The sequence below is a fragment of the Haliaeetus leucocephalus genome, unplaced genomic scaffold, assembly GCF_000737465.1.
Source record: "Haliaeetus leucocephalus isolate CR32 unplaced genomic scaffold, Haliaeetus_leucocephalus-4.0 Scaffold339, whole genome shotgun sequence".
NCBI classification, from domain to species: Eukaryota; Metazoa; Chordata; class Aves; order Accipitriformes; family Accipitridae; genus Haliaeetus; species Haliaeetus leucocephalus.
Window position 1 is genome coordinate 16,383,343 of NW_010972775.1, and position 12,669 is coordinate 16,396,011.

A 12,669-nucleotide genomic window follows, 5' to 3' on the forward strand; every position below is an offset into this window, starting at 1 on the left:
CCACAGCAGTTAATTGTCTTCAAATAGCAGGCTCGGTGGGTCTCAGCAGAAGCTGAGCACTCAAGGAGCTGCAGGCTGTCAGCTCTCATTTGGCAGAAGACAACAGGCTATAAAATCCCGTTCTCAGAAAGGGCCAGATGAACGGGAGCGGTGCCACCCCAAGGCAGTCCTCACCTCGGATCCCACCACCCTGACTTTGTTCAAACCCAGCAGTGTTAAATGCTCCAGACACTTTTGCTTTTCTGTGCTTTTTTTGATGGGCACACATTATAAGCTAAAGGCTTCTTGTTCAACTGAATAAAAAGAAACCGAGATGTTCAAAAAGTATTCTAATCAAACATTTCACTATTTAGAGGGAAGCCCTGTTTGAAGTTTGGCTATTTTTTATTCTTATTTTGGTTTAACAGGTACACAGTAATGTTCCTAAGGTCGTTTAAATAAATGCTGTCATGCTATTTCCCCTCTCCCATCCATCAAGGAAAAAAAGAGGAAAAAAAAGACAGCATCCACAGCACAACACCAAAGTACAAGGCACCTTTTAAACACAAAAACCACACTAAAAATATATCCCTCCAAAAGCATTCATTTCATGGTAAGGAATGTCAAATATTAATGGTGAATTTGTGTAAATACTTTAATAGTAAACTTATACTGTAAGGTAAAGTATTGTATTTGACATGTACTTAAATAGGAAGCGTATGTTAACACAAGAGAGAACTGAAATGGATGCCCTGTAAAGTTTTTGATGACGTTTGGTGTTATTCAAGATAATCTGATATTTGTGTGAGTCATGATGAGAGCTTACTGAATTGCTTAAATCCAGACAAATTAAGTAGTCATTATGTGGATAATACTCCTTCAGTAGAATAAGCAGTCTGCTTTGCTTTTCTGAGACACAGAAAAATACTGTTAGACATTAGGGAAGCACAGCAGGAGGAGAGAGGACTGCCCACCAGCTGTACAGTGGAAGGATGGGACAGTTTGGAATCATTAAATTTGGATGCAAATCTAGCAACAATAGTGCAGAACATCAAATTATATAGGGAGGAATTAGAGTAAAAAGAGGAATTTTTATTTCCCATATGAAAATACCGCTCCAGTTTAAAATGCAGAAAAACCAATTCCCTAGCAGGGAAGATTTAGGGTTTCTATTGTAAAGTGGTTCAAAGAGATATTTGAAAAATGTGAAATATATTTGGTCCATTTTAACTTTTACCTTGAGCATCAGACTGACTACAGAACGCAACAAACAATTCCCTTGAACCTGTGGCCCACTCTTATTCCTCTAAAAATATTCTGTCTTCATTTAATATTTTTTTTTTTTTTTGGAAACAAAGCAAAATAGTTACTATGAAAGACCAGAACTCTGTCTGCAAAATGCCAAGTGTGGCTGACATCTAAGAAACATCTATATTGTAGCCACCTCTGAAAAAAATTAGCTATCTGGCCAAATGTCAGTAAATATGCATTGCTCTTTAATCCTACTTGAGTAAGAAAATACGCTGTTTGCAGAATAGAAATGGTTCTCTAATGTGTTCTTTTCCTACATGAAAAATGAAACACTAAAGAAATATTAATTTTCTTCAAGTTAGGCTTGCTGCATTGCACCTCAATGAATTCAACCCTTAACTGTCACCATAAAACTCATGGCTGAAAAGAGCCTTTACAGACATGTGCTAACGGGCATTTTCTTTGCTCTCAGAAACATAACTTGGTAAGAAGCTAGTAACAAAAAAATCAGATGAGTCGTAAAAAGTTAGTTTTCTGAGAAAGAACGTATGTACTTCTTCAAGAATAGGGATAAGAGAAATCACTACGATGGGGGGGTATAAGATAACTTCTTCAATTAAATCCCTCCATCTGTAGGTCTTGATAAGTGGAATTAAAATGTTCTTTCAATCATTTTCATGATGACAACACGCAAAGTGCTGAAACACAAACTTACTCTGCCCCCGATCTTGCACATGACAAAGACATTAAAGGTGTTAGAGTATTTAAAAAAAAAACAAAGAAAAAAATTAAACCCTGGCATCCTGAAGTTTATTTGGCATACCATTACACTACAGGAGTCAACATCTTTGCTTGGCTTGATACATAATCTTAGCAGTCAGTTGTTATTTGGATTGGCCTATGGCTCCAGGTTTCCTAAAATTAACCTCAATAGTGGCCTTCTATTACTTATTTATCATAATTTTCATGGTTTGGAGTGGAGGAGTCTTCCTGGTGAAAGCCTCTCTCTTCAAACTTTTATTCCTTCAGGTTTGGGTTTTTTTTTGCATGGTTGGGTTTTTTTGTGTGTGGTTTTGTTTGTTTGTTTGTTTTTAATTCTGAAAAAATAAATGCAAAATATCTATGTATTTGTGTATTTCCTGGAGCAAACCAAAACAAAGGCAGAAATTAAACAAAATTCAAGGGGTTGAGTTGCAACCCCTTCCTTTAACAATGATCTGTGGGTTCCTGACTTCCCAAGGGCCTTTCATCTGAATCATTTCCCAAGAGGCACATTAAAAAACTTCCCAGTAATGCTGAATTTCAGTGGCAGGTTAAAAGTTAAGATGAGCAAAGTGTATGGGCTACGCCCAGGACGTTGCCAGATGATTGTGAGAAATGACCTTATGCAGCATTAATCATTCAAGAAGGAGGGTGTTGCAAAGCCTGCCCAGATGGCTGTCTGAGACAGAGAAGGAAAAGCAGGATGATGAGGACATGGGAATGAAGCGCTGACGCAAAAAAATAAAACATTTTGCTGAAGCCTTAGACCTCATGTTGGAAGCGATATCTGGGTTTCAGCGACAGCCTCTGAAGTCTGAAAATAGTGCTAAAGCTCTCGGAACCCAGCAGCTCATGTTACTCAGCTCAGCACATGTCCTTCAGAGGAAAAAAGAAATTAAAAAAGAGATAAGCACAGGAGACAGCACAGACATGGTAAGGAGAGCATGCACCAAACACCAGGGACAGTTTAAGGTACCTGCGATTTTGTGACCCCACAGACCCCAATGCTTCATGGTCCTGGAATAGAACCAGTGCTTAAAATCTACGAATTTCAAGTGATGTCTATGGAAGCGGCCCAAAGACAAAGGCCCTGGAGAAACAATGGCTTGTTCTTTCTAAATTCCTTTTAATGTATTAAGTAGTTAACAGAGGAGGAATGATCTATACAACAAAAAAACCCTCTAACAGACAAAAAGTTCAACTCTTGCTCCACACAACAGGGAAACAAGAACAGGACTAGTAATCACAATAATCACCATGACACTGAAAGGTTCGAGATCCTCTTTTTGTTCATAAACATGTTCTCTCTCTTCCCAATTTGATATGGAAACTGGGAAATTGATTATTGAAATTGGGAAATTGATATGGAAATTTAATAGGCTTATAACTAACCAACTACAACCAAGACATGCATCTTATAATATTTTTCAGAAGAAAGATTACAACCAGCACTTATCTTAGTGGTTATTAAAAATATTTATAATTTGCATTTCTACCAGCTGGGCTGAATAGTCAACACCACCACCACCAAAAGACTGAATTAAGGAACAAGCTCACGACACTAAACTAGTGTCTCTGGTCCTTCTAGAAATATTAACTGTGGAATAGGTACTCAGACAAATTCTGTGAAAGGAGACAAGGAATCAAGTTAGTCAGCAAAGCAGAGACAAAAAAAGTGACTGAGGTTGAGATTAGCTTTGAATAACTTCCTAAACTAAACTCAGGAACCTTTTGAACCCATTTGTAGACGAAGTCTGCAATCCACCGTATAATGAGAACAATGCAAAGGCTGCCAAACTAAGAAATTCCCTTTCTACAAAGAAAATAATTTCCTCCCTCTGCCTGCTCTCCACTGGCAATTGAAGATCTGCCTTCCCCACAACCTTCTCCTTTTCCCTGCAGCATCCCTACTACATTGCACCACCTCTTCTTTTTAAGTTTTAATTTTTCTTCTCATATTTGGAGAAAAGAAACTTTCCACATAAGAAAGGGCAAAAGCTAAAATTCTGTACAATATAAAATTTACTGTGTTCCCACAGCACTCTTCTCCCATGCACACCCATACATGCATTAAATCAGGCTCGAATGGCAGTCGCCTGTCATAATTCATGCAACTCTACACAAGAAAATTGAAGGCAGTCTTCTGCTCTGCCAAACAGCCTTATATTCTCACAGTCCAGGGTCCCGCATCACTTTGAGGGTAAGATGGGAAAGGGTGAGGCTGGTGAGCTCTGTGCCCTACCACATGCATTAAGGATGACTTTACTGTTCATTTATAGCACATGAGATCACTTAGCCTGGGGCTGTGGTGTTTCCCATCCTTCTGGAAAATATTCACCATCATCTGATTTGATTTAAGCAAACAGAATTTTGTTTCATTAAATATATTTCTCTGAAAGCAAGTGTGAAACCTACTCCAAAAGCTTAGTTTTTCAGAGCAGGAACCATGCCTGCTCAAACAGGTAAGCTGGAGCTGAACCTAAGCATGTGGTTTCACAGAGCTGAGACCAACAAGATAGCTGCTCTATGGAAGGTTTATGTCCTCTTTGATTCTGCATCACTCTATTCTTTCTGGGTGCTTTTTCATCATCTACTTATGGCAAGAAGAATATAAATTACCAGCAAGACAATTCTTAAAAAGCAAAACCTAATCACCCTCTGAACAAATTCAGGCTGCTCTGATGCAGATGGCAAAAGACCGATGCTAAAGGGAGGCATCCTCTGTTCAGGAGGCTGACCGTATCTCAGGTCTCACCCACTCCTCCTTCCCCTTCTCAGCCGTGAGCAACACAAAGGGCACAGAGGTGACTAAGGTTAGTAATGACTTCTGTTGTTGATTTTAAGCAAACCTGAAAACATTTTCCTTCTGCTTGCACGCAAAAAGGCATTAGAGGTACGTCGCCTAGGCAACAAAACTATTCGTTGGAATTGGCCTTAAGTATTTAGAGTGAGTGTTTCCTTCCTATCCAAGGAGTCACACTGAATTTACAGAAAAACATTGGTTCCTCTGAGAATTACAGTACATAATTCTGAAGGTGTCAGGGCAGAGGTCATGTTTGCTGGAGAAAAGCTCTTTGTTACATGAGTTAAAGATGGCTTTCATATCATCTGTGCAATCCCTAATGAATTTGCAAGAAAATCCACCTTTTCAACTGTTCCTCTAGTGCCTGATTTACTTTTGGACAGCCAAAATTACTTTCATCTTTTTAACGTTGAGGGCTGCACGGTTTTTGGAATTCTGCTGCAAGTAAATATATCCCTTATGTTGCTGCATCCGAAGAGGGGACCGGATCCTTCCCATCTATTCCATTCCAGGATAATAGCTTCCAGGTTTCTAACTCACCAGTGAAACCAAGATGATGTGCATTTGCAGCATGGGTTTATTGAATCAGGCCTCCGAGCTTTTTTAACCATATCCCAACCAGGCTTTCCTACCTTTCCAAAGACAAGGTCTTCCATCCCATCACCAGGCAAGGGGAAGAGGTCAGACTCGCTCCCAGACTCTCTTTTAAGGACACCCTGTGATGAGGCACAGACGCTACTCAGCCCATCTTCCAAGAAGTTCTCACATTCTGTGGGAACAAAGCAGAAAGAGTTATGATCTGATGTTTTCTGTAGCATCCATACATCCAACTCACACATTCTCAGTGAATTTAAGGATTTAAAACGAACAGTAAACACAGCTTTGTAAATTGTGTTCACCTCCCAAAACCATGCCTGCAAATTTTCAAATAATTTGTTCAAGAGTTTAAAACTCTTTTAATGCATCATCGAAATACATGGTGCAAACAGAAATTCTGCATTAAACAGCCATATGTGCTTATAGCTTGAGGTGCTGATAAATATGCTACATATCAGGTACCCCACACAGCATAACAGGGTGTTTCCCATTGATTGCAGCAACTGCAAAATCATATTAATATTCAATAAATGTAGAAATATAGCTTGACAATATTTGCTTTCTTTCTCAATTAAAGAATCAATTCCCTCTAAATGCCAAAGTGCTTTTAACGCATACTGGGACGATTATTTCATCCCTTCTATACTTGTCACTGAAAAAGCACTAGTATGACTTCCATGACAAGCTTTACTTTTTGAAGATTCAAAAATTAAGTGTTTTTTAAAAATTCTCAGCTTTTCTAACTCCTGACATTGAAATATAAGCTTATTGCATCTCTTTTTTCTTCCTGCTGTTTTTATTGGGGTGATCAGCAGCACAGAAATAGACTACAGCCACTGAGAAAGCCCTTCCTTTCCAAAAACCTTAACAGACAAGTATTTGCATAAAAAATGCCTGGATATAATTTCATTTTTTCAGCCTTTAGGCAAAAGTATTAATGACAATTTTGGCAATAACTAAACATTCTTTTCTCCCAGCTCAAAATATTTTCTAATTATTAGTATTTTTTTAAAAAAAGAAAGGTGTTATTGTGCAACCTGCTCTAACTAAACAGATCCAAAACATGCTTGGCTCCCTGGAGAGGAGCCAGGGCAATAAAATATTGGTTCACTCTTAAATTACACCTGACTAACTCCATCCTTGGTGACATCAAGCTTACACATCAATGCAACGATGACAGGTTTGGGTAGCTCGAAGCCATCTTTTCCCCTTCCCCATCCTTAACCTGCGCCTGACAGCAGCTATCAAACACCCCAGCTGCAGTCCAGCTGATGGGAGTGACTCCACTGTTGGAGAAAATGATTTATTGATGGCAGCCAGGCTGCCCCCATTTAGGGCAGGGGGGAGCCGAAGCCGGTTGGAAACCCCATTACCCCGTAGAGGAGTTTCCACACCGCAGAGAATTGGAAAAGCACTTATTGGAGGCAACGCGTCTGCTCCCCAGTCCTGTTCCCCTTTCCGTAAACCTGGAAAATCTGATCTGCTTTTCCATCACCAAGGGGGAGAAGAGAGGGAAAAAAAAAAAGAAGGGAAAAGCAAAGAAGAGACAGAGAGGCTGTACAGGGAATGGGCCAGGGTGCTGGCCGTCCAGCTGGCAGCTGACAAAGCATGTCCGCAGCCCAGACTGAAAAACAAAGGGGCTCGAGCCACGTTCCAGTGGAAAATCAGCGGGGACGGTCCAGATGCGCCAAGGGACAGATACCTCACCCCAACGATAAATCACAAGAGGTAGCGAAGCCTCCTCTGCAGGAGCCTCCGAGGTACAGAGATGAAGCAGCGGGGAAGGACGATGAGGTGCAGAGTGATGGGGACCCATGCACACCTCAGCTCATCTGTGCTGAGAAACTAATTCCCAAACCCTCTCTTCCCTGCACTCTCCTTTATTTTCGATTGTTTGGAGGCGGGTATTCCCCCTCCCTTTTTCTCAGCTCGTTGGGTTTGTGTTCTTTGCTTTACACTGCGCAGGCATTGCACAACGCCGAGTTCCGTCTCCCTGACCCGTGACCTGGTAAGCACCGGTGACAGCACTGCCACGACACGGGGACTGTGACTGCCGTCACACAGCCACCCCTGCCTGCTGCACATGCTGCATTTATAGAGCAACTGTGCCTATCTGCTCCTCTCTGTGGAGGTACAGGTGAAAATACAACGATGATGGCAACACACTTCTGCACATAATATAGAGGCAAAAAAACCCTACATAGTAAAAAGCCCTAGGAAGAAAATTTCCAAGCAACTCTCTTACATACATTTTCCAAACCCTCATGTCCTCCAAGACAGGGCTGAGCCCTCCAATTCCATGCCGATAGCTATGTATCTGCTACACTCCTCCAGGCATTTAATTTCAAAAGCACTGACAGAAAATGAGAAGCTACAATTTCTGGAGTTACTTTTTAAGATTTGAGGACTCTGCCCTTACAAGCCATTTCAGCAGGATTATTCAGCAGGTAAAAAAGGTCCAATTCCCTATCAAGTTGTGTATTTTTAAGTTAGCCACATTACGACAACTAGTGGTTTTATTGCTATTCGGTGTTGCCAGACTTCCTGGCCCTCTCTACACTGCACAGCACTGCAGCGCAGCCAGAGGGATGCATGTGCAGTAACAACATTATTTCTAGTAAGGCCAGAACCTGCAGAGCCTAAGATCTTCCTGCTGCTTCAGTCTGACTGGAGAACGCATTAATCAACTTTAAAACCTGCCTCTTTGTGCTTGTGTTACAGACACGTGTTACTATAATTATTAATATATATTTGTATATATGGTTACCTGATCACATAATTAATACTATATTTCTATAGTATGATCTTGCACTAGATAATTAATAAGTATTTAACTGATATTGATCCATATGAATACACGATTATAGATTTGGCAAGTCAAATGAGCGCACATCATTTTGCAGCCAAATGGAGCGCAATATCTCTTGCCTGAAGTGTAAAAATACCATACCAAGAGGCAAGGGATTTGGGGACACAATTAGGAAAGAAGCAGCATGGTGATACCGCAGGTTCTCCTGTAAAACACTCTTGAAACAGCTATTTACTGTTCATGACTATTCTAAACAGAGCACTTTTTTTTTTTTTTTAATAAAAAAAGCACTTAACTTTGATGGGAGTAGAACTTCTACCTAGAATAAACCCCACATTATCAGTCACCCACATTACCTCTTCTTAGCCTACACTCTGAAAAGACTGGGTTTGAACTTCACATTGACACTCAGTGATTCAGTCCCTGTTTTTCATTCAAGTCACTCAGATAAACTGAAGGAGATTCAGGTGAGACCCCTGCTCGTAATGAGAGCAAGGCAAGAAGCGTCCTCTCTACGAACAGTCCAAGGCAAGTCACTATTCAGGGCCCTGATAAATTACTCTATTTGTTTTGAACATGCATAATTCAATGAAAGGAAATTTTTTTCTTATCTTGGACACCAACCCCTCTTTGAAACTTGCCCAGACAAGATTTTCTGTCCCAGTGGAAGAGCCAGAAAGCACCAGCCAGCACGCAGGGCTCGGAGCTCAGCATGGCTGGTGGGCAGGGTGTGGGAACGATGTCTCTGAACAGCCTTCCTGCTTCCTGAAGGCAACTTTCAGAGGGGAAAAAAAAAAAGTAAAATAAATAAAACCAAGCCTACAGATTTGGATCTAAATGTGGATTCAGAAGTTTAAATTTCTGACCTTTTTTTTTTTCTTTTATTGTATTATTCTTTTAGCTAGAAACCATGTCTGTGTGCCCCATAACACCTTTCAAGTTTATTTAAAAAAAAAAAAAGGCAAAAAATTGAAATACTTTAAATGTGTAATTATTTAAGAAGATGACACACCACACAGCTCACTGCTAGTCAAGTGCTGCAACCACATGCTAACAATGACTCATGGCAGATTCATTACACATTTTCTTTAGTTTATGTGTTTTCCCCGTCAAGGCAAGGAGGTCAAAAATAAGAAGAAAAAGAAGGAAAGAAAAGGTGAGGAGAACCGCAGGGCTACTCATCTGGAGTTGCCACCAGCATGCTGCTCACCTGGAGACTCTCGTGTCCGCTTGCGCTCCAGCAGGGAAGAATTGGGACATGGCTCCAGCGAACACCAGCTTTCACGGTTTATCTGAAAAACAGACCAGAGCAAATCAAAGAAAGGTCACTCTTGCTAACGTCCCTGTTAGCCTCTTCTGCAATGTCACTCTGCATCGACCAGTAGATATATAGTTATGACTTAATTTTGTCCCAGTAATAAAAATCTCAAAAGTAACTCATGACTTTTTTTTTAGCATCACTAAACAAACCATTAAAATATGCCAAAAAACTTTATTTCTCCGTGGAAAGTATGACTTCAAGGTGGCTCCTGCTCAAGGCAGGAGTTCAGAGGGAGGATGAGCCAGCGTTTAAGCTACTAGTTGAGGGTTGAAGAAACCTGGCTTCAATTCTCACTTCCATTTGCAGTGGGACTGCAGGCAAGATACTCCTCTGCTTTATGCCTCGGTTCACTATCTACAGAACAGCAACTCCATACCACCCATATTGCTGCAAAGATAATTACCTTAAAGATCGTAAGGTGCTCTGATAATGTGGAAACAAGGGCTAGGGAAGCGCTCAGGTCATGGTGAGAACCAGAAGTACTTTGTGTTTGCATTAACTGAAATGATGATGATGTTAGAAACCCCCATTTTAACCCTAAGACACATCACATGGTTTATTTCAACATCAGCCTTTATCATCTCACCCCGTCCCCCATCCTTTTCATGACTTCCAGTCTTTCAGCAAGGATGACTGATCTGTTCTCAGCCTTCTCCTCCATCTGTCTGTGCTTTACTCTTCCTCAGATGGGTTGTGTTGTCCAACATTTTGACTCTGAAGTCTGCTGGACTATCCACAACCCTTGGTTCATCCAACATACGCTTCCCACCGCTTTTGTCTACAGCCAGTGGACTCTGGAAGCCCCTTTGCTCTCTCTGCTTCAGCAGCTCTGCCATTTCTCCTAGCCGAATGCCTTGATTTGTCAAACACAAGCAAATCTCACCTGGACAATCCCATGTCCCACGTCACGAAATCCAGAGGTTGTTTCCCCTCCTGACCTGCCTCAACACACAGGATCTCGCACATTATGTTGTAGCTAAAAGAAAGCTACTGAAATGGATGACTTTGATTTTATACGCCAACTACATCTCCTTCCTTCTCTCTGGTTTTCCTCTTCTCTCCTGAAAGAGCCTCCTTTTCCCTCTCTATGTCAAATAGAGAATTTTTACTATTTACTTTTTGCATCTGACCCGTCTTCAAATCTCCTCCATGATCCTGCTCTGTTTTTGCAGTCCCCTGCTGTATTCTCATTCCCTCAATGCTCTCCTTTCTCCCATGTTATGAAATGCACCACTTTTTCCTTTTCTTTTTTTTAATAAAGAAAAAACAAGACTCTCCTACCCTTGACCTGACTTGCTGCTTTGACTAATGACCCACATCCTTCTCCCCTTTCTCGCTGAGATCATGGAACTTGTTATTTGCATTCACTGGCTGGTGCTCCTCGCCGGTCTGGCTGCATCCCCCTGCCCTTCACTGGAGGGGCTCCTGCCAGCACCTCTGCTCACCTCCTGCTCGCCACACCGCAGTCAACACTCCACTCCCTCAGACCTGTCAGCTACTTTCTACAGCACATTTTTCTGCCTTAGGTTTTGTCCTCCTCCATACTTCTGTGATGACAAAATGGGGTTGGAAGGGCCTTTGACAGGTCAGCTAGTCCCTTTCTGCTGCTCCAAGTCAGGCTGTACTGTCATCTGAGAGGTCTTAATCCAACATGCCCATAAAATCCTCCAGCAGCAAGGATGCTGTGACCTTCCTCAGTCAGCAGCTCTTGCTGGGGGAGTCAGGGAAGGAGCAGAGAAGATCGGAGAGAGAAAAAATGAGCAGGAGTCTCCCAGGAGAAGTGAAGGAGACCTCGTGCTCTACCAGAGAGTCAGGTCTCACGGTGACTTCAGAGCACGTCCCACCTCCACACAATTTTACAGGCTATTTTTCTTAGATACGATGTACACTTCCTATCAGTTTCTTGCTGGCTCTGCTCATACATCTGCATTATATACACATTCATCTAAGATCCCATTAGACCCCTCTATATGCATGCATCTAAGATCCCATCCTTCCCTGCACCTCTACTCAACACACATATACACACACCACCCTGTATACCCACCTTCTCCCTTTTACATATATTACTTATATTTTTCGTGAGAGGTGGAGAGGGAAGAAGAGGCAGTCTGAAGTCCGAGAAAGGCCTTTGTAAGCAAATACTCAAAACAATGATTTTTTTGTTTTCCAAAGTGACATAAAGATGTTGAATTTTAACTGTTGCATGGACAGTGGGTTACCGTTTGGGTTCCTTCAATGGAAGAAAGATACCCCCTGTTCTCAGTGAGGCTGAAGGGTATCTAGCCTTAGCAATTAAACTTCACTGAAGAATTTATACCTACTTTTTTAGTCTTAAAAAAGCTATAAAGTCAGTAAATATCACATTATGACTGTAAAGTCAATAAATATCATGTTAATATTCTTTTCTCTCCTGACAAAGCAGAACCTATTTTGCAGCACACTGTCTTACATTTTATTAAAGGCAAATCTAGAGGTTGAGCCTGAACACACATAGGAGGACAAATGGAAATGTGCTCAAGTCCACACAAATGAAGGAATGACCCATTTCAGATACAAAATCAAATTCTGCCTCCTTCTGACTGGCTTGCACCTAACTCCTTCCTCATCATATTCAGCTTGATCCTCCTTATTCTTAAACCAGTGTATCTCCATCAAATTTAAGGGAACTACTCCTGATTTATACTGATATCCACTATTGGAAATTGATAATTAAACATGCTGTTCAATAATTAGCAGTAAGAAAGCAAATTATGAGGAGGTTCAAGCCTATCAGTTGATTGGTAACAGAATAAACTATATTAGGCAGAATTGACATTATATTTTTTTTCCTTTAATAGAACCAATTGAGTCATTCAATGAAAATGCATTATAGACATTGGCATTTTTTCAAAAAATATTTGAGTATTTTTCCCATTACCCAGCCAGCTCTCTCGTCTGCCCTGTGACTTTGCCAAGTATTGAAAACGTCTGTTTTTTTCTATTAAAAAAGTAATGAGAGAGTAACACTGAGGTTTAAGGTGCTGTTTCAGATATACCTGATTAGGTACAAAATAGAACATTAGGAACTAAGTATTTATCTCAGTGGCCCTAATTCAGGAATAATAATAATCATCATCATCATCAAAATACAAAGGAAACCACTAC

The 12,669-nt window shown here is 40.9% G+C and overlaps 1 protein-coding gene across 4 annotated transcripts in view; it reads right to left on the reverse strand.

The window, feature by feature from the left end:
• The window catches only part of AKAP13 (A kinase (PRKA) anchor protein 13), a 100,377-nt gene that overhangs the window by 52,350 nt on the left and 35,358 nt on the right, over positions 1-12,669 (reverse strand). For all 4 annotated transcript variants that reach the window (XM_010571991.1, XM_010571990.1, XM_010571989.1 and 1 more), the window contains exons 3-4: positions 9,412-9,493; positions 5,428-5,564 (exon numbers count right to left, since the gene is read on the reverse strand). In XM_010571991.1, coding sequence (XP_010570293.1) covers positions 5,428-5,564; positions 9,412-9,493 — 219 coding nt within the window. The remainder of the gene's footprint in view (positions 1-5,427; positions 5,565-9,411; positions 9,494-12,669) is intronic.